At 36.1% G+C, this 20,300-nt stretch overlaps 3 protein-coding genes across 4 annotated transcripts; 1 reads left to right on the top strand and 2 right to left on the bottom strand.

Annotated features, from left to right (window-relative positions):
• rfc2 (replication factor C (activator 1) 2) lies at positions 1-4,486 on the top strand. The gene is made up of 11 exons (XM_067424097.1): positions 1-159; positions 340-409; positions 505-546; positions 639-745; positions 1,531-1,632; positions 2,163-2,263; positions 2,372-2,529; positions 3,565-3,630; positions 3,712-3,792; positions 3,885-3,998; positions 4,257-4,486. Exons 1-11 carry the CDS (start codon positions 50-52, stop codon positions 4,365-4,367), a joined length of 1,062 nt encoding a protein of 353 aa, XP_067280198.1. The 5' UTR covers positions 1-49; the 3' UTR covers positions 4,368-4,486.
• Positions 4,487-4,622: 136 nt separating this feature from the next.
• Positions 4,623-8,830, bottom strand: si:dkey-183i3.6 (LAT2 domain-containing protein). Of its 2 annotated transcripts, XM_067424098.1 has the most exons (12): positions 8,009-8,830; positions 7,478-7,582; positions 7,300-7,342; positions 7,073-7,116; positions 6,783-6,822; positions 6,530-6,558; positions 6,405-6,443; positions 6,293-6,314; positions 6,109-6,152; positions 5,764-5,823; positions 5,329-5,370; positions 4,623-5,012 (listed from the first exon to the last, which is right to left on the bottom strand). In XM_067424098.1, the coding sequence occupies exons 2-12, from the start codon at positions 7,578-7,580 to the stop codon at positions 4,981-4,983; spliced, it is 498 nt and encodes a 165-aa protein (XP_067280199.1). In that variant the 5' UTR covers positions 7,581-7,582; positions 8,009-8,830; the 3' UTR covers positions 4,623-4,980. The 2 variants fall into 2 exon arrangements, with proteins under 2 accessions (XP_067280199.1, XP_067280200.1); XM_067424099.1 differs by lacking the exon at positions 7,300-7,342 and having other exon boundaries at positions 7,073-7,108; positions 8,009-8,828.
• A 314-nt stretch (positions 8,831-9,144) lies between these two features.
• si:dkey-183i3.5 (uncharacterized protein LOC566445 homolog) lies at positions 9,145-19,031 on the bottom strand. Its single transcript, XM_067424715.1, has 11 exons — positions 18,565-19,031; positions 13,769-14,457; positions 13,408-13,619; positions 12,740-12,800; positions 12,566-12,661; positions 12,269-12,445; positions 11,298-11,423; positions 10,356-10,469; positions 10,172-10,278; positions 9,815-10,098; positions 9,145-9,489 (listed from the first exon to the last, which is right to left on the bottom strand). Exons 2-11 carry the CDS (start codon positions 14,291-14,293, stop codon positions 9,470-9,472), a joined length of 1,722 nt encoding a protein of 573 aa, XP_067280816.1. The 5' UTR covers positions 14,294-14,457; positions 18,565-19,031; the 3' UTR covers positions 9,145-9,469.
• Between the last annotated feature and the right edge of the window lie 1,269 nt (positions 19,032-20,300).

Genomic DNA, 20,300 nt, shown 5'->3' with positions numbered 1-20,300 from the left:
ATATGTTTTGTTCCTGTCGTGGCGGGAATACGCGCTGCTGACGGTCAACATGGATGTTGAAATGAAAGAGACAGACAGTGAACAAATTCAAGCCGACGGACCGCCTAAAAAAGACAATAATACACCGAAAACATCATCGACTGCTTATGAACTACCATGGTACTGTTTGTGGCTGTTTGTAAGCGCGCTGTCGTGGCATTTAAGTCAATTTTAATATCGCCAAAATGTCGCCTGCAGTATAACTTCCATACAGCAACAGAATTGCCTAGCTCGATTTTATTTGCGGTTGCATGTTCATTGTAATTGGTAATTGTGATTTAAGTGTGTTATTACTTCCAGGGTTGAAAAATACAGACCTCTGAAGTTGAATGAAATAGTTGGAAATGAAGAAACTGTCAGCAGACTGGAGGTCAGTATCGGTAACGTTACGTTATATGCCTGCAGTGGTGAATAGACTTATGGAAATGCTGACATGTTAACTCTTTTGGGCCATTATTGTCGCAGGTGTTTGCAAGAGAAGGAAATGTGCCTAACATCATCATTGCTGTGAGTTAAAATATGCTTTCACATCCAAATGCCATCTAAAATTACGTTTTGATATATCCCTATGCTATGCATTAAACAATGTTTGTTTTTAGGGTCCTCCTGGCACTGGAAAAACTACCAGCATTTTGTGTTTGGCTAGAGCTCTTCTTGGCCCAGCCATGAAAGATGCTGTACTTGAGCTGAATGCCTCAAATGACCGGTAAGAAGCACACTTAAAGGGACAGTTCACCCCCAAAATGAAAATTTGCTCGTTCTAAACCCATAATACTTTCATTCATCTACGGAACACAAATTATCTTTCTGATGAAACTATATAAGTCAAAATTTTCTGAAGAGACTATTGCTTTATATGATGAACAGATTGAATTTGGGTTTTTATTCACATAAACAGTGAGCAGCGAACAAACAGGAGCTCAACCGAACCTGCTTTGACAAGTGAGATCAAACCTCAAATGTGCTGTGTAGCACACGAGAATGAACCTCATGGGTCCTTGCACATCAAGCAAACATGCTTTGGCTTCCGTTTACCACAACTGATGTGTGAGTTGATGAATGTTTATATGTGAATTAAAGCCTAACAATATTTTCATCATATAAAGTGAATAAAGTCTCATTAGAAAATTTGGATTAAACAGCTCAATTAATTTTGATTAGGTATTACAATTTCTTTATATTTTTGCAAGTGTCAAAGTGGTAGTTGCATAGCTGTCAATGGAGGGATAGAAAGCTCCCACATTTCATCCCCTCCAAAAAATCTTCATTTGAGTTCAGATGATGAGCTAAAGTCTTACGGGTTTGGCATGACGAGGTGACATTTGACATGGTGACTTGTTGAGTAGAATTTCCATTTTTGGGTGAACTAACCCTTTAAATAGATGGCATTGTAAAGGGAAACTAATGACACTTTTTTTAAAAAACAGGTTTTCTACTGATTTTTGGGATAATCATGTTTGTTTATATTTGTTTGTGTATTATTTATTCCAGTGGTATTGATGTTGTAAGAAACAAGATCAAAATGTTTGCCCAGCAAAAGGTCACACTCCCTAAAGGTCGCCACAAGATCATAATCTTGGATGAAGCTGACAGGTAAAAAGTATTTTAAATAATTTGTATAAAAAAAAAAAAATTATATATATATATATATATATATATATATATATAAAATACACACATGCATACATACAGGGCTCGACAAAAATATATAAAAAAAAAATTTATGATGCACCACAATAAAAATTCTGGGCTAAAACAAACAAAAAATTATGAATGCACTTGTATGAAAACCTTATATCTTTTATTTTTTGTAATTATTAAAAGTATTTGTTGTATAATTGTATTAATTTGCCTTTTTAATAAAATTTATTAATTTGAATAAAACTGTATTTTTAACCAATTATTCAAATAATATATGGTCCTAGATTATTATTATCAGAGTAGTGTTATTTTACCACTGTTGCCCAGCCTGTCTTTAGAGCTTATTCACAGCAGCACCATCTTTTTAAGATATCTTTCCAAGAAATTTCAGTAGACAAACTCCATAAAATATATTATATATTTTAATTATTAGATGTATAAAAAATGCTTTCTTTAAGTACGTGTTTGTATTTCTAAACCAGCATGACAGATGGAGCTCAGCAGGCTCTCAGAAGAACCATGGAGATATACTCTAAAACCACACGCTTTGCACTCGCATGTAATGCATCGGATAAGATCATAGGTGAGTGATGTGCCACATAAAAAACAAAATGCTGTTTATTATGGATTGTCATTTTAACATGCTTCAAAGTACAGAGTTTTTTCAGATGATCCTATCGTTGCGTTACAGAGCCCATCCAGTCCCGCTGTGCTGTGCTACGTTACAGCAAACTCAGAGACGACCAGATCATGATGCGTCTGACCGAGGTGGTAGAGAAGGAGAACTTGCATGTCACCAATGATGGACTTGAGGCCATCATCTTCACTGCTCAAGGGGATATGAGACAGGTGAGGTCAATGATCTTTTTCTTTTTATGTATGTACATTATTACACACCTATAATGCCCATTTTTACAAGATTTAATTTAAGTTTCAGTTGTCCCCAGAATTTGTCTGTTGGGTTTCAGCTTAAAATACCTCATAGATCATTTATAAATCCATGCTGTAATTACCCATTTCTGACTAGTCAACAACAGTCTGTTTTCGTGCATGTGCCTTTGAAAGCAAATAAGCCGCTGTGCCACCCCCTCTCTACACAGTTCTTGCCTCAATCAGATTATCTACCAAATACTATTGATATCTGCTTGGTTTTGATTTATCATCCATATTGTGATCATTCTCACGGATAGCATAGTTCTTGTTTCATCATTAAAGTGTATTATTTCCATGCTTTTTAAAGCTATAAAAGTTTAAATTTCTAATGGATAGTTTTCTGAGTTTGTAGATACCATGGAGATTATAGCACTTAAACAAGGAAAAACTCAGATTTTCATTATATGCCCCCTTTTAAAGTACTTGAATTTGACTTCTTGATATTGAAGTCCTGGTAAACCTTCGAAAAATAGCTATATTTATGTAGAGATGCTTGAAAAGTGCTTGACTTATTCAATAAATCAATCCACAAATACAGTCTTTTAACACTGCAACCCATCTGATAAACCCTCACCAGACCTTTTCTCGATACAAAGTATGCCAACATAATATTAAATTATTTGTCCGATAATATCCATTTTAAGCTTTGAAAATATGTATTATTAAATACGTAAATACATTAAATATTAATTAAGATATTATTACTCTATAGTTGTAATTTGAGTTTTAAAAAAACTTAAAATGATAGATATTATTTGATAAGTTTGATTTATAATTATAGTGTTTGAAAACTAAAAAAGTAGTGTTCAAAATCATTGATAGTCCTGGAATTTATTGTACAGTATTTTTTATGTTGACCAACATGTTAAAAAAAATGATATTGTGATAAATTGTATGACATATACTATACTTTAGTGTATAACTTTTTTGTATTTTTATTTATTTATATAGGCTCTGAATAACTTGCAGTCAACAAACTCTGGATTTGGTTACATCAACAGTGAAAATGTGTTTAAGGTATTTTTTGTTTTGTTCTTTTCTAATGCATGGAAATAATTTGTATGTATTGATGATGTATAAACAGTGTTGATTCTGCAGGTGTGTGATGAGCCACATCCTCTGCTGGTTAAAAGCATGCTAGAACACTGCGTCAATGCCAACATTGATGAAGCCTACAAGGTACCACTAAACATTTACCCTTGAAAATATTCAGTATCCGTTTGAGAAATAAGACTCTGGACACCAGGCAAAAATGATTCCTCTTTCTACAGGTTATTGAGCAGCTTTGGTCACTCGGATACTCACCGGAGGACATAATCGGAAACATCTTTAGAGTGTGCAAGACCCTTCAGATGGCAGAATATTTAAAGCTGGAATATATTAAGGTATGTATTGCCATTGTAGTATCTCCCTAAGAAGCATTTACATTTGCTTTAAACTTAACTTTAAAGGTGCAGTCAGTCATTTATTCTCTTATATTGCATTGACCCCTAGCACAATAGAGGCAGCATCACACAAATGTTTTTACCTTTTCAAAGCCATTTTTATTTTTTCCATGAGTGAAAGTATTAAATAACAGTGATGGGTACAGAGATAAACCAATTTTAATTTGAATCACACTTCATTATACTTTTAATTTTCAGGAAATTGGCTACACTCATATGAAAGTGGCAGAAGGGGTGAACTCTCTGTTACAGATGGCTGGTCTATTGGGTCGACTGTGCAGCAAGACGGCTGCACCTGATGCAAGCTAAACAATAGATGTTACCAAATAATCACACGTCTCCTCGTTGTTCTTAACCTCCACAACTTTTATATTTTGAAAAACGATTAAAAAAATGACAAGTTGCAGTAATAAAAATGTACAAAATGATATTTGTGAATGACTTGTTTTTACTATCACAAGGACAAGGAGCAACATAGTAGAACAAATTCCATTTACCTAATGAGAATTTGAGGCAATTTATAAAGCATGATTATGTTTTTTTCCAAACAATTAATTCCCTTGTACTGTATGTTAGAAAAAGTTACAGTTTTAAAGGTTTCGATTTCAAAATCGTTATGGAAATTTAAGAGCAAGGAGGAAAAAACATCAAGATGAAGAAAACAAACATCTGACTCGTGTCACCCCTTTATGAAACATGCTTAAAGATTGCACGCCTTTATTGTAGACCCTCTTTTAAAAGCTGTATAGCACTTGTCCATATTTGTTTGTTAACACTGAATTGAGCTGTTTATCAGCAGAGCTCAACATTATTTGACGATTAAAATTTCAACACAGTACACTTTTTAACTTAACAGTAAATGCACATCAACCTAAAAATAAGATGAAGCAAATTTATCTTCATTCTGTTAAAAAGATGTTTCTTATTTATTTGGTGCATTCACGTAGTCTGATTCTGTATAGAAGGGAAAGAACAAAGTGAGGGGTGCCGTTTCAACATAATTTTTGGTAACTTGAGTATGGGGAACTGATTCACTATTAACTTTTGCCTCAATAAACTCCTAATTTACTGCTTATTAATAGGAATGTAGTTCAGGTATTGGGTAGGATTAAGGGCTGTAGACCACGGCATTAATATGTGCTTTATAATTACTAATAAACAGCCAATATCCTAGTAATATGCATGCTAATACAGAACAAGTTAACAGAGAATTGGACCCCAAACTGAAGTGTTATTGAAATGTTTTATCAACCAAAAATGAACATATTACCTTCCTCACTCTCGTTTTTCAAGTTTTCATAATTACAGCTGTCTGTTGAACACAAAAATAAACATGTTTTATTTGTATATCTTAAATCTTAAATTAAAATCTCAAAATTGTTCTCAATCTATCCTAATATAAGAATTTTACAATAATATCTTTTCACAAATAAGGTTTAGCTAACACCTGTGTACATTAATGCTTATGTGTGTGTGCGAAAGCTAGGTGCCAATTACGCTCAAGGTAGTGGGGGGAAAAAGGTCAAAAAATGTTTATATATATCTATATATATATATATATATATATATATATATATTATTGTTGAGCTTAGGGTGACATTGGGGCCTATTTTGAAAATCATTATATAGTGTAATAATATTAATTGATGTTATTAATGACAGGTCTAAACTACTAACATCTGTCAGAATCGCTGAAAACACCAACCTGAGTCATGTTGCACTTCTTTTGTTGGGAAAACATTTCCGTATGTTCCAGTATCCAAATCTGAGGAATGTGACATTTCATTAAAATAACAGCTTTAAGCATCGTCATCCATTTGTGCAATGTATCATGCGCCTATGAACTCTTTTTTTCAGTTGTGTGTGAATTGTGGCGTCTTTTGAAATAGACATTCTGTATTTATCATCAACTGCTTTTTGGCATCTTCACCAGTTCACGGGTACTTAGTCTAAAATGTGTCACGACCTCATTTTTCCTGTGAACACGACTGAAGAAAGCGAACCGTGCTCAACGGTTGAATTAGACTAACAATTATCAGCACACATTTACCTGTTTCATCGCCGTTTACATAAATAGAATTTGGAATTGGGTCCCTGTAAACATAAAATGCATGTAAGCATATCATATTTAGACTGAAGCATAACTTTAAGCAAGCTTATCTTTTGAAAACCAAAGTCTTTGATTAGTATCTGGCTTGTTTTCCTCACATAACCATATGAGAAACTACACTCACACATATGTTGGTTCCATGATGCCTGTTGCAGAAGCAAAAACATGCATCACTTTAGGCTACAGGTTCATTAATAAAAATGACGTCTTAAGATAGCATTAACAATGACTCATACCATCTGGAAGGTTCTGATAACTCCAATGCATGTCGCATGCTGGGAAATAACAAAAATGATAACATCAAAATATTGCAAAAAATGTCCTAAACTGGTACCAAACATTGCAAATTTAAAAATCTTACTAATCGCAGGCCTGCTCGCCATGGATTCCCTGTGAAAATACATGTAGTAAACATTTTCTTTATTTTGATCTTTCTATCATGACTATTCAGAAAAGGCAGCAGTTGATTTTGTTCAGATACTAATTACAGCCATAGCTTTCATTACAAGAACATCCCCTTCCCCACTCAAAATAATATGGTATTTTAGATAAAGTGGACGTGAATATAACAGTAAATAAAACGAAATGGCAAGCTGTAATGACAAGGACCTCACCTTGAGGTTGAGAGCCTCTCTCTTTGGTTTTGTCTAATCACTAAAAAAAGACAAGATATTTATTCAATCTTGTTCATGAATAATGAAAAGTGCATTCTGAAGTTCTGAAAGAAAAAGTGTTAAAAAAACAAACTATATATATAAATATATAAATATATATATATATATATATATATATATATATATATATATATATATATATATATATATATATATATATATATATATATATATATTGACACTACATGTTCATGTAAAAAAAAAAAACGAATGTGATGAAAGTAGTTTACCTGTGTTCGATTGTTTATTGCCAGTAAATTTACCATCTAAAATGCTGAAAGCAAAAATAATAATACATTTATTATTTTTATTTTATTTTATAATACCATCCATTATTTGTAAGTGTGCATTTGCATACACACACACACACATACAATTTATTATTCATTATATTAAGTAGTGAAATTAATAATAATTAATCATTAACATTTATCATTAGATAAAACATTTTACTTACAAAGGATCTTGGTCATACAGGTCATTGTCTTCTTGTTGCATAGCTCAAAAATAAAATTATAGCTACATTAGACTACAGAGACAAACATATCTATAGTGCACACGTAACATAAAATCTAAGCATCTGAGATAAATTACAATGCATTTTTATAGAACCGTCGTGATGTCAGCCTACTTACAAGATTTCTTTCTGCAGCAGAGACAGAGAGCATAAATGCAACCAAGACATGCCAAAGAAGTGATGGCAAGGACAACTCCTTGCTGGCTTTGGACTTCAATCATGCCTTGAACAATACAACAACAAAAAAAGAAGATATAATTATCTTCCATCTAATTTAATTCTCTCCAAGGTTTACAGATTTTCTTTCACGCAAAGTAAGGAAATGAGAACAAATTGGTGTTCTCTATAGTCATTACCACAAATACAGCTCTCACCACTCTTGACACAATGGCACAGATCAAGATAAGGCAATTATTCATATGTGTGAAGATAATTGAACTTGATAGAGTTGGATGAAGAAGTACCATGAGTTAGTTATCAGCAGCGAACTGAACCACATGATGCAAGTTATGTAACCATCAATAGTTTATTACATTAATAAAAGGTCATTTAATGTGATAAAAAAAAGTGCTACAAGTATCTGACAAGTTAAAAAACTACCTTCACTCACACATGCACATTATTAAGGTTAATAGTGGTGAGCTGTTACCTTTACCGTGGCACCGATCTCCATTGTGATGGATTTAGCTAGAAGTCGAATGAAGGACTAATGAGAGAGCAGAATAAACCTGAGTGTTTCCTGTTTCAAACTGAATGTAACCACATCCGCACAGAATCATGCCGGACACCAGTGAAGAGACCACCACAAACACACAAGAAGAGGTGAAAACACCACCTTCAAAGTCTGCTAGCTACATGAGTGTTTAGTCATACAAAATGTCAAAACTTTGAAATGCAGCCACCTTCATTAGCACTTGGTGACAAAAACACACACACACACAAAACTACAACAACTGTTGCAACCAGACAGAGAATCACCTAGAACCTTATTGTTGTTTCATATATAGGGCAGAATATTATTTTAAAGGTAAAACATCTTCAGAGACAAACTGTTAGAGATTAGTTTTATAATTAACACACGTTTGGAGGGTCTTTCGAAGCAAATAAAAGCTGGTAAATGTTTGCGAGACGTAGCTTTTCAATGCTATAGGCTCGGGTGGTTTCATTATTTGGCCTTTCTGACATTTGAAAAAGTAGGTGGTGTGTGGGTGTTTTTTTCCGCTTTTGAAACAGTTTTTTGTTTTTACTATGGCTTAAATTTGATAAAGATCTTCATTTCGCGATATATTTGAAAACATGCCGTAATACTTTATTTTTCAGCGTACTTGTTATAGCCTATGTTTCATTCCTCCAGTAAATGTATGCACATTTACATGCAACTAACCCTGAACCAAACCTTATTAATCCTATAGTACATGATATTAATTAATTATTATATATAATTATTAATTAATATTACTGTGTATATAATTACACTGTAACAATGACACCTTAAAATAAAGTGTAACCCATTATCTAAGAAGGTTAAAATATTAATCGATTGGTCTAATTCAATTACAAATACAGTATTTTAACATTTTATATAAAACATATTCGTTATATAGACATTGTTTTATATTTATTTATGTATATATTTTTAAAAGAATGTGCATGTACATTTGATACACTTTTGCATATACATTTTAGTTTTTTTTTTACAGACACTATTATTATTATTATTAAAATAATGTTTATTAGAATTGTGATTTGATTGACATTATTACATAGAAAGATTAAAGACCACTGTGTTTTTTCCTCAGTAATAACTAGGATCATTTTTTATTTTATTGAAGCAGGGAGTGATGAATGAAAATAAACAAAATCGTGCAAAAACAATAGACATTTTGATCTGTTGTTCAAATGAATACAGAATGTGGACCCTCATCAAAAATGACCGTACAAAATCAGTACAGATGGGTAATTAATCTTTCATCGTTATGTTCACTGTATGCGACGGTGCTGTCAAAGCGTGTATATTTTTGGGAGGCGTTGATGGTAGGCTTCTTCACTGTGCCCCATATGTGGAAGGTCAGCATTCTGTTGTGGCTTGATGAGTGGAGGTTGTGAATCTTCAGTAAACAGTGGATGACACTGGGTGAAAACAACGGAAAGTGTGACTACAAGCGATCGTGACATTTCACTGCAAAGTATATATGAAGGTCATTTTAACCATTTGAGTTAAGTTAGGTGGGGTCCACAACTGAAGTTGCTTTTCTTTTTTAATATAATTCACTTATACATTATATTGTAAACAGAACAATTTAAGTGAAAATATAAACTGAAAAGATTATGAATTTGAAAATGTCTTAGTATTTGGTTTGTCTCTCTTTAGCCTTTCAATTTTCAATGTGGCCTCAGACCTTTGGAGCACACTATACATGTGTATAAATGTATGAAAGCATTTATGAATACTTACAGACACTGCTGTTCAGGCTGGAGGACATGTAACTGCTCCCTGCCCCGAAAGAACTTCCTGCACCTCCTCCAAAGCCCAGTCCTCCACCTAGTCCCAGTCCCATTCCTAGTCCCCCAAGACCTCCTCCTAGCCCTCCGCCCAGCCCAAATCCACCTCCAAGACCAGCACCTCCACCCAGGCCTGCACCTCCCGCACCCAGACCTAGACCTCCTCCTCCAGCAGCAGCTCCTCCTCCGACTACAGTCTTAGACATGTGTACGGTGACACCACCTCCAGACTTCAACCTGGTCCACGAGACAGATACAGCGTGATTGTTGAGTGAACAAAATCAAGTTTCCTCATGTTAAACCTCCTCACCTGTTCTCTTCACTGTCCAGGAGTTTCTTATAAGCTGTGATTTCAACATCAAGGGACATCTTGCTGGCGAGAAGCTCCTGATATTCTTGACCGTAATGAGTAATTTGCTGAAGAAAATGCCCATTTAGATGTAGTAGGTATATTAGGTTAATAATAACGATCATTTAGTCTGATTTGGGTTTACCTTTCTGAGGTCATCAAGCTGAGATTTGAGAGTAAGAACCTGATCCTGGTACGTCTCTGTGTGAGAGTTGGAGTGACATTCTGCCTCTTCCACCTGAGACTCCAGCTGCAAGTTCTGTCATTGAAGAGGCAAGCAGTTATTTACAAGAATGCCAAAAAAGGTACAAAGTTACATCTTTTAGCCAGGATTAAAGGGTTAGTTCACCCAAAAATGATTTTTTTTTCATCAATGACTCACCCCAATGTCGTTCCACACCCGTAAGACCTCCGTTCATCTTCAGACACAGTTTAAGATATTTTAGATATGTAAGTGTATGCCCACTTGCTGTCCACGTCCAGAAGGTAATGAAAACATCATCAAAGTAGTCCATATGTGACATCAGTTGGTTAGTTAGACTCTTTTGAAGCGTCAACAATATATTTTGGTCCAAAAATAACAAAAAATATGACTTTATTCAGCATTGTCTTCCGTGTTCCTCAAATTGCTGAAATCACGTGACATTGGCGATATGAATCACGAATCAATCTGCTGATTCGCCACCGTTTGATTCTTTATTTGCTATGTTTATTTGAGGTTTGGGAAAAAAACGCAGAAGAGAAGACAATGCTGAATAAAGTCGTATTTTTTGTTATTTTTGGACCAAAATGTTTTGTTGACACTTCAAAAGAGTCTAACTAACCAACTGATGTCACATATGGACTACTTTGATGATGTTTTCATTACCTTCTTACCTTCTGGACGTGGACAGGAAGTGGGCATTCACTTACATTCAAAGGACAGAAAGGCCTCCGACTAAATCTAAAATATCTTAAACCGTGTTCCGAGGATGAACAGAGGTCTTACAGGTGTGGAACGACATTGGGGTGTGTCATTAATGAAAGAAATTTCATTTTTGGGTGAACTAACCCTTTAATCTACCTTGTGAAACACTTAAATACGCACCAGAGATTTGAGTCTGTCCATCTCCCTCTGCACAGAGTCGATCTGAAGTTTGTAAACTCGCAGCTCTTCTTTGGCTGCGGTGAGTGTCTGAGAACTTGGCTGAGAGGATACAGACATCATCGAGAGCTAGATAGCCAAACAAAAGACAAGAGGCTGTAATTTAAACTCAGTCTGGCCCAAAACATTTTGTTACACCTGCAATACAAGCACTCGCCACTTGGGGGAAGCAGTTTGTAAAAGATGAATCCAGTATAGTTCACCATAAAGTCATGCATGTATAGGGTGACCACCAAAGACCTAAGCATGTATGAAATTTCAATAATTTATTTTTTTCTTCACTGAAATTACAATACCATCTAGATCTACTGTCCTGCAACAGATAAATAATGAGGTGGTCACCCTATGTAATGCATTATGTTGATTATAATAATAATAAAAATGTATGTGTGTGTATAAAATGCATTAGGTATGATGAATCAAAACATAATTATCCTTAATATTTAAATGTATATTTATATATAATTAAATAGATTTAATTCAATTGATAAATATTAATTTATTAAGACCACATTCAAATATATACAATCTTATTGTAAATGGTTTAAAGGGATAGTTCACCCAAAAACAAAAATTCTGTCATCATTTACTCACCCTCATGTTGTTCCAAACCTGTATGCATTTCTTTCTTCTGATAAACACACAAGATATGGTAACCAAACAGTTGTTGGACCCCACTGACTTCCAAAGTATGGGGGAAAAATACTATATAAGTCAATGGGGTCCATCAACTGGTTACCAACATTCTTCAAAATATCTTTTGTGTTCAGCAGAAGAAGAAAAAAATCATAGATTTGGAACAACTTGAAAGTCAGTAAATGTTGACAGAAGTTTAATTTGGGGGTAAACTATCCCTTCAATATGGCAAATAGGAGTATGTATAGCTTGCTTATTAGAGAACAAAGGTTTCATACACTGTCCTGCACTGAGAGGAGGGCGTCCTGCTTGCTGCGTTGAGCCAGGGCTTCATAGTGGGCTTTGACTTCAGTCAGCGCTAGGGTCAGATCCTTTGCCTGGGCTGCATTATCCACTGAGATAGACACTGCTGACTTCACACCACCACTCACAATGTTTCTCACCTCTTTCACTTTCTAACACACACCCGGACAGACATACACACAAGCTTAGGCCATTGGGGAAATATATAATCCATTTTAATGGTGCTGAAATAAACTGAGGTATATTGAAATAGAGATATCCTGCAGACTCACAGCGTCATACACCTGCTTGGACAGAGCAATATGATCCTCCACACCATTGATGCTGGTTTGCAACTCAAAGATGGTAAGGTAGAGATGATCCACTTCCTAATGGAGGAGAATTGGCGAGAACGGTCACCTGTAAGTCTACGGGAAACCTCCTGATGTATGATTTATGTTTCGTACCTCTTTCAGTGCAGTCCAGTCGAGCTCCAGAGATTTGGTTTGAGCTGTTTCCTCATCATACCTGAGTAAAAGAGGAGAGAGTGGACAGGTACATTAGCAGTTGTCCCCTTGACTGGTCCTTTCTTACCTAAAAGGCATATTTAATCTGTGATAAACACCTAAGCAGGTGGTTAAATATATAAAGAATAATTTGAGGAACTTTAAATCCCTTACTCATTATAGTAAAATTACTTGACTACATATGCCAACTAGATTCATGTAGAGTATTAAAATCAAACCACAAAGTGCCAATAAGAAGATAGAACTAAATGAGCAGCAGTTAAGTGGAATATAATTACAAATGTCCACTGAAATATTTTATGGAACGATAAATGTACAGTCTAAAATTAGCTTTAATGTTGGAAAAAGCAATGATGTTTCTTTAACATATTTTAAACTACTGCTGCTTAATATTCTTGCGATAGTTTTGTTAGGATTCGTTGATAGAACGTTTATAAGACGTTAAGGCTGTTATCTCCTTTTGCAAGATCATAAATGTCTTTACTGTAACATTTGATACATTTTCAATGCATTGTTGCTGAATAACACTTTTTAATAATAATGTATATTTTTATACATGAATGTACATTTCTGCTGCAGTGATAGAATTAGATATTCTGTGGATTCACCTGGCTTGAACATCATCAATAATGCCTTTATAGTGCTCAATCTCAGCAATGATGGCTTCTTTAGTAGCGGTGAGGCTGTCAATCTGAGATTTATACATTCCGATGGCAGAGGTCAGAAGGATGGAAGTGCTGGCAGGTCCGCCCTGCTCTGGGTTAGTAAACATAGAAATCTTAGCTTTTAGTACTGCGTTGTGTTGCTCCAGAGACCGGGCCTGTGAAATGACAAAGTCATAGACATTAGAACCTTAAGCTTTACTTTTTTACTTATCCTGTTCATCCAGTTTAGCATGATATTTGTAAAAATGCTTGTAATTAACCAGTTTAGTAAAAAACAAAAAACAAAAAACAGACTTTTACTCACCTTATCAATAAAAGATGCAAATTTATCATTGAGGGCCTGCAGCTCCTCCTTCTCTTTCAAGCGTGTGATCTGTACTGTGTCCAACGATGGGAGTGTTGGATCGATGCTGAGCACTGGACCGGAACCTGCGTCCACCGCAGTGGTAGAGCTTATGAAGGATGGGTTGAAACCATAACCTCCGATTTTGAAGACTCTGCCCCCCAGACGGGCTCTCAGAGGAGCCACACCTGCCCTAATTCCCGCTGCTCTGGCTCCTCCAGCACCCAAGCCGAGGCCGCCACCGATGGCGAGACTTCCCAGTCCTGCTCCTGTTCCTGCACCAGCTCCAGCTCCAAAACCTGCCCCCAGACCTCCTCCCAGGCCAAAACCGGCTCCTGCTCCACCCCCCCTCGCCATGCCGAGCGAACGGGACAGAGCCGCACTAACACCTCCACCGCTCCTAGCTCCGGAGAACAGACGGTTGCCTCCATAGGTGGCTCCAAATCTGACGGCTCCCCCACTGATACGCAAGCTTGAATCTGTCATCTCTGCACTCAGAGCTGGGGCCCAAGTCTTTGCCGAGGTGCTCAGTCAGGATGATTCGCTCCAAATTTGTGCTTTAAATACCCAGATTTTTGAAGGGCCGCCCAGAAAGCTTTGCTGTCAGTGAAAGTCACATGCCCCGGCGGACAGACAGGCAAGCGTCCACCCTGCAGGCACAGATTTATCTCCAACATGTTTGAGTAATTTAACAGCCTTGGTATGTGGGAATGAGAGAAACAAAAACCCGGCAGCAACTATATGTGCACATTTAGAAAGATTATCATATGATTCGACATTTTGAAAGTAATTTTATATTTGTGTAAGAACAAAACTTGAATTGAATTGAGCTGGATGGTATGAGCACTGACACTGTTATTGAACTGAAGTGAATCAACATTGATTATTTTGAGCTAAATTGGTTTAGTTTCATAATTGATGAACTGCATGATCTGTGTTCAGCACACTATTGTCATTTTTGGAGCTGCTTTACAGCCGAATTTGAATTTGTCATATACACTGTATTACCATAAGTAGTAGGACACCCCTCCAAATCTTTGAATTCAGGTGTTCCAATCACTTCCATAGCCAAATGTGTATAAATTCAAGCACCTAGGCATGCAGACTGCTTCTACAAACATTTGTGAAAGAATAGATCATTTTCAGGAGCAGTGAATTCAAGCGTGATACTGTGATAGGTTGCTACTTGTACAATAAGTCCATTCATGAAATTTCGTCACTACTAAATATTCCGGGGTCAACTGTTGGTGGTATTATAACAAAGTAGAAGCAATTGGGAACAACAGCAACTCAGCCACAAAGTAAAGGAAGTGAGTGACGAATCACACTTCCCTGTCTGGCAATATGAAGGACGAGTCTGGGTTTGGCAGTTGCTGGGTTTTGGAGAACTGTTTCCTGACTGAACTTTTCCAAGTGTAAAGTTTAGTGGAGGGGAAGGTATAGTGTGGGGTTCTTTTTCAGGGGTTGGCTTGGCCCCTTAGTTACAGTAAAAAAGCAACTATGCTGACAACTCCATATTAAACCCTACGGATTAAGAATGGGATGTCTTTAAATTTCATGTGCATGTAAAGGCATGGCGGCCCAAATCTTTTGGCAATAGTGTATATGCGTATTCTGTTAGTTCATTGTTCATTATTTAATTGACTTTGTTAATAGTCTTTTTACTATTATTACAAATGTTGAAAACAGTTGGGCAGTTCAATATTTTTGTGGAACCTGTGCTTTCTTATTTGATGAATAGAAAGACAGCATTTTGTTCACAACATTATAAATCTCTTTACAGTCACTTTTGATCAAATAATGTGTCCTTGTTTGTGCACATTTATAGAGACCATCATAATTGTCATTTTATTTTGGAGTTTAGTCTTATTCATCCACGCATGGGAGATAAACTGTGAATTTCATGTTACTGAGCTGACAAGTCTGCAAGAGGAGCCTGTCATAAATCAAGATGGGTGTGACAGTGAGAGGCAGGTGAAACATTACTTTTTTTTAACCCCAAAGGATAAATTAGAGTTGCTGCAAAACTGCTGACAGGTATGCAGCGTGCTGCAACAGATTCTAGAGTGTATGGGTCAGTCTATACTTTAACTCTAACCATCAGATAAACTGTATCCTAGTTATAGAAATCTCATTTTCTTTAAAATAAAGTTAGAATAGCAGGCAGCTCCTCTTAAAAGTAACAGAATGAATGTACTAGTGTCAGCTGCATCTATAGGGCTGAGATAGAATAGACATGGAAAGTTATTGTCCCGGGAGAGCTCTTCCCGACCCTAATACACCATTCAGCTGATTCCATGCTTTTACATCTCTAGAGATAATCTGACATTTTTATCAAGGCCCTCAAATCAACCTCTTTGTTAATCGTTTCACATGATCACCCAGTACCGTAAGACATTAAATGCCAGATTAGTTGTACATATTCATACCTTTATAAACATAATCATAGATCAATAAGAATAGATTTAAGTCTGGAAACGGTCTAAAACTGTGTTTTGTCATGTGTTCCAATAACAAGATGCAAATGACGATCGGCAGTTTGGCATGGATTATGCTGAAACTTTGCCAGAGGAAAAGCAACAGCTTTCATAACTGTCCAACCACGCATGTGGTCTCCTTTGTGGTCAAGATGACTCCAGAAATATAAAAAACAAACATTTAAATCATTAATAATAAATGTGGCAAAAATGCTCAGTTTGTCTGCATGATGTGTAGTCAAATAAGCTTTATTTGTACATGAAAATCATTACAACTATAAGAGTACACTTTAATAGCATAAAATAATCAGAAGTATAAATCTGAGAGAAACATTTTAATGATCTTTTAGATCAGTGTGCTTTGATATTGGCATGATGAACACATGGATCTGCTGAATGCTTGGTTATAGCAAAATCAAGTGCATAGGATAAAGTTCCTGTCTAAGCTCTGCAGTATTGTTTCATGTTCAACTACAACTACAAAGAAATATACAGTCTATAATAGTTACTAACAGTAGAATAGTAAAGTTCATAGTTTTCTATCATTCCCCTCCTGATTAGACAGGATTAACCCATTTAATCCCAAATTTGGTCACAATTGTAACCGGTGGAAACGGTTAAAAACAATAAAATCCATGATATCAGGCAGTTTAAAAAAAAGGGAAAGGCAAAAATGAATGAATATTACTTAATACTGGTTCATTAATGTAATAATACCTTGACATTTACACTTTTATGATGCGATTTAAACAAGTTAATTATTCAATATGGGGCTTGAGTTTCCCCCCGGGACACAAATGTAACCATTGACAAATATTGAACAGAGCAATGTAAATGATACATTAATAATAGGCCCTTTAAATATTATTATGTACTTAACATTGTAGATATATTATGTAGTATGACATGTTTTATCTCCAGAGGGGCAAACTGGAATAAACTAGTCAATTTACAACATGTAAAAATGTGCACATGAAATCAAGACATTCTGCTCACGACTGAACATTCAGTTCTAATTTTAAACCATTCAAGTTCTGAACTACAAATAAACCGAGGGATTCAATGGATCAAATAAGTACGGGGGGAGGGGGGGGAATCAGCACCTTGGACAGCACATACAGAGGTCACCATCCATTGATGTTCACTTATAACGCATTAGGCTGAGCTGTTATTGAACTAAAGGATAGTCATTATTCAGAGACTCTGTGAAGTCCACCATAACGACGTAAGAAAGGTCAATAATCATAACTCCCAACGTGAACAAAGATAATATAGATACCTGCTCATCTGACATATTTACAAAAGCCCGTTTTCATTGGCCCGTTATGAGGATCCATTAACTCCCTCGGGCTGTTTAGCGTCAGTGTTTGTCGGTGGGTGTTGCGGTGGAGCGGGGCGAGCGATCACGCAGCGGTTCAGTGCGGGCTTTACCCTGACCGGGACAGAGGAGCCACAGTTATCCCGCTCAAATTCCTCCTGTGCCCTGAGCATCTTCCTCCTCTTCATCTTGCTTTTGTGAAAGTGGTAGGTGGTCAGTGAGATTAATATAATCCCAATAATGACCAAACCCAGCACAAGAAGAGCGACAGTGGATGAGAAAGGCTGGAGCACGTGCTGAACTTTCTCCGCGCGAGTCCCGTTAGTCTCGGATGCCCCGTTAAAAGCGCCCCACATAATCTCAGATGTCTTCATTATTCACAGTCCTTGAATTCAGGCTTGCAATTCCACGAGAAATGCTTCAGATATCCAGATTTAATTCAATTAGCCATCTCTTAGTTGTGCCAACCCTTAAAAGGAGAAAACAATGAGCAGGTTTCAAAACTTGAAATAGCCTAAATTATTGTATTTAGCCTACTGACTTCCTAGACAACAAAAATGGCTTTTTGGAAAATAAAGAACGGTAATTAAACGTCTTACCCGTACCTTATATATCAGTCCAGCCGCGTTCACTGAATTGGTGTGGAAAAAAGGTGTTGGTTTGGAAAGACGACTTCCCACGAATCTCTGACGTAACCTGTATTCATTACGTATTCTGCGAGCCTTCTCCGCGACAACGTTGTAAAAAAACGTTTTTAACGTAATAAATATTTCAAAACGTTTCAAAAATGTTGTCTTGACGTTGCAAGCACATCCCCTCGCGACGTTCTGGAAACATCAGTTGAACATATGCCGCTGGTTTTGTCAGGCACGTTAAAGTACCATAACATAAATCCCCATTTGTTAGATAAAGATACAGATTAAATATTCACTATTGATATAATTTATCGTGAGGTGCCTTACCTCAGAAAACGTTCAGTCAGACTCCCTGCGCGCGCCGATCCAGTCAGTTAACGTTTTGTTCTGCCTCGAAAACTGTAGGCTATCGTGCGCGCGCCCGATTTAAAAATAAAATAAAACAAAAAGTCTCTTCCATTTACGTCAAAAACTAGGAATAATCAGAGTTTAGCCTACTTAAGTGTCTGGCAGGTTTGGTAAAATTAGTTAAAATCGACGTTCAAATTTTGTTTAATTCAGACTCGCAACCAACCCAAGAGAGCGTTCTCATTTATCTCACGATCCAGCGCGTGCTCTCTTACTATTTTTCGACATTTATTTTTAATGACGCATGAGGACCGCTCACTCCGCCAAATAAACCCCATGAGAAGGAACATTTGGAGCACCAACGGCTAGTGAATCAATGAAGTGCTCCAGTAAACACTTCACAGAGAGGGATCGCGTGGACGTGCATGTAAATGAGACAACAACCAACTAACAAACCCCCAGAAAGATACAGCTAGACTAGAGATGGTGCTGTCCAGTGCTGAAAATATCCTGGCTGTGGCTGTAAATTACTGTAAATTAAAATACACCTGGATAGATTTTCCATTTTGAATACGTGATTTTAATGTAAATTCCTTTAAGGTTAAGATTTAGACAATATTTTAAAAGCAATTGCATTGTGCCACTTCTATGCATTTTAAAAGTATTATTATGATTATTATTACATTTCATTACTAGCCTTGTCTAGAAAACATGTAATGCTAATATTTTACAAAGATAGTTTTCTCAATCTTTTTTTTTTGGGGGTCCAAAATCGCGGTAAAAGGGTTGACTATTTAAAGGCACAGTATGTAAGATTTTTGGATTAAATGTCCAAAAACCACTAGAACAACATTGACTTGTGTACTTTCATTAACGCAAATGTTTCCAAGAATGTTTAAATTCAGAGAAATAAGTCATTTTAACCAGAACACGGACCATGTCTGTGCGTCGCCTATCAATGACATCATAACCGTGTTACCCTTGTTTCCGGTTTATTTTGTATTGAAACCATGAAAAAACACCAAAGACGCTTTAATATATGATGTGCTTTATTAGACAGGTAAGGAACTGTTTGGGTACATTCATCAACAGAAATCTAATCAGTGTTATACAGCTCAACAGTTAGTCTTATTGTTTAAATCTTGTTTTCTTGATTTACCACGAGTGTACCATGTTTTACCACGCCTAATATCAATCTAGGTTACTGCAGTGTGCAACAAGTGTCTTATAGTAGTCGCCGAGTGAACGTGAAGAGAAGCATTATAACACACTTAAATAAAGCATCTAATATGATAAAACAGCGCCGCATATGCACGAACCAAAGTGGAAGTGGTCGTTTGTGGCATAATAAACGCTCTGCAAAGTCCAGGCCTCATCAAGCTACGCCTTTGTTTTGAATAAGCGACCTCGAAAGGCTAAAAATGACATGTTGTGGCTTTAAGTTTTGCCCTTGAAGAGTTCATTCAAATCACCTGGGGGCACATTACATATTTATAACTATGATAATTTTGTCTGAATACTCAATTCTGATACTCATGCTGTGGATTACCACTTACCTAATTATAAATTAATAAATGCAAATAGATAAAATATGTATAATAATGCTATAATGATTGTAAAATTGACTTTTGCTTATCTTATGCTCATTCAGTGGAATCAATGGTTTTGTTATTGATGCTCTTTTCACACAGGAAAGAAACGTATAAAAGTTGTTT

Source organism: Pseudorasbora parva, chromosome 18 (assembly GCF_024679245.1).
Source record: "Pseudorasbora parva isolate DD20220531a chromosome 18, ASM2467924v1, whole genome shotgun sequence".
Taxonomy (NCBI): domain Eukaryota; kingdom Metazoa; phylum Chordata; class Actinopteri; order Cypriniformes; family Gobionidae; genus Pseudorasbora; species Pseudorasbora parva.
Note: the sequence above shows the minus strand (reverse complement) of the source record. Positions and strands in the feature narration are given on the sequence as shown.

Coding starts and splice junctions, on each gene's coding strand:
- rfc2 (XM_067424097.1), top strand. CDS start 50: ATGGATGTTGAAATGAAAGAGACAGACAGTGAACAAATTCAAGCCGAC. Junction 1,633..2,162: donor ATCTTGGATGAAGCTGACAG/GTAAAAAGTATT, acceptor TTTCTAAACCAG/CATGACAGATGGAGCTCAGC. Junction 2,264..2,371: donor TGCATCGGATAAGATCATAG/GTGAGTGATGTG, acceptor GTTGCGTTACAG/AGCCCATCCAGTCCCGCTGT.
- si:dkey-183i3.6 (XM_067424098.1), bottom strand. CDS start 7,580: ATGATTGAAGTCCAAAGCCAGCAAGGAGTTGTCCTTGCCATCACTTCT. Junction 6,444..6,529: donor GGCGAGCAGGCCTGCGATTA/GTAAGATTTTTA, acceptor GTTATTTCCCAG/CATGCGACATGCATTGGAGT. Junction 6,315..6,404: donor TTATCAGAACCTTCCAGATG/GTATGAGTCATT, acceptor CTTCTGCAACAG/GCATCATGGAACCAACATAT.
- si:dkey-183i3.5 (XM_067424715.1), bottom strand. CDS start 14,293: ATGACAGATTCAAGCTTGCGTATCAGTGGGGGAGCCGTCAGATTTGGA. Junction 13,620..13,768: donor TTGCATCTTTTATTGATAAG/GTGAGTAAAAGT, acceptor GTCATTTCACAG/GCCCGGTCTCTGGAGCAACA. Junction 12,662..12,739: donor ACTGGACTGCACTGAAAGAG/GTACGAAACATA, acceptor CTCCTCCATTAG/GAAGTGGATCATCTCTACCT.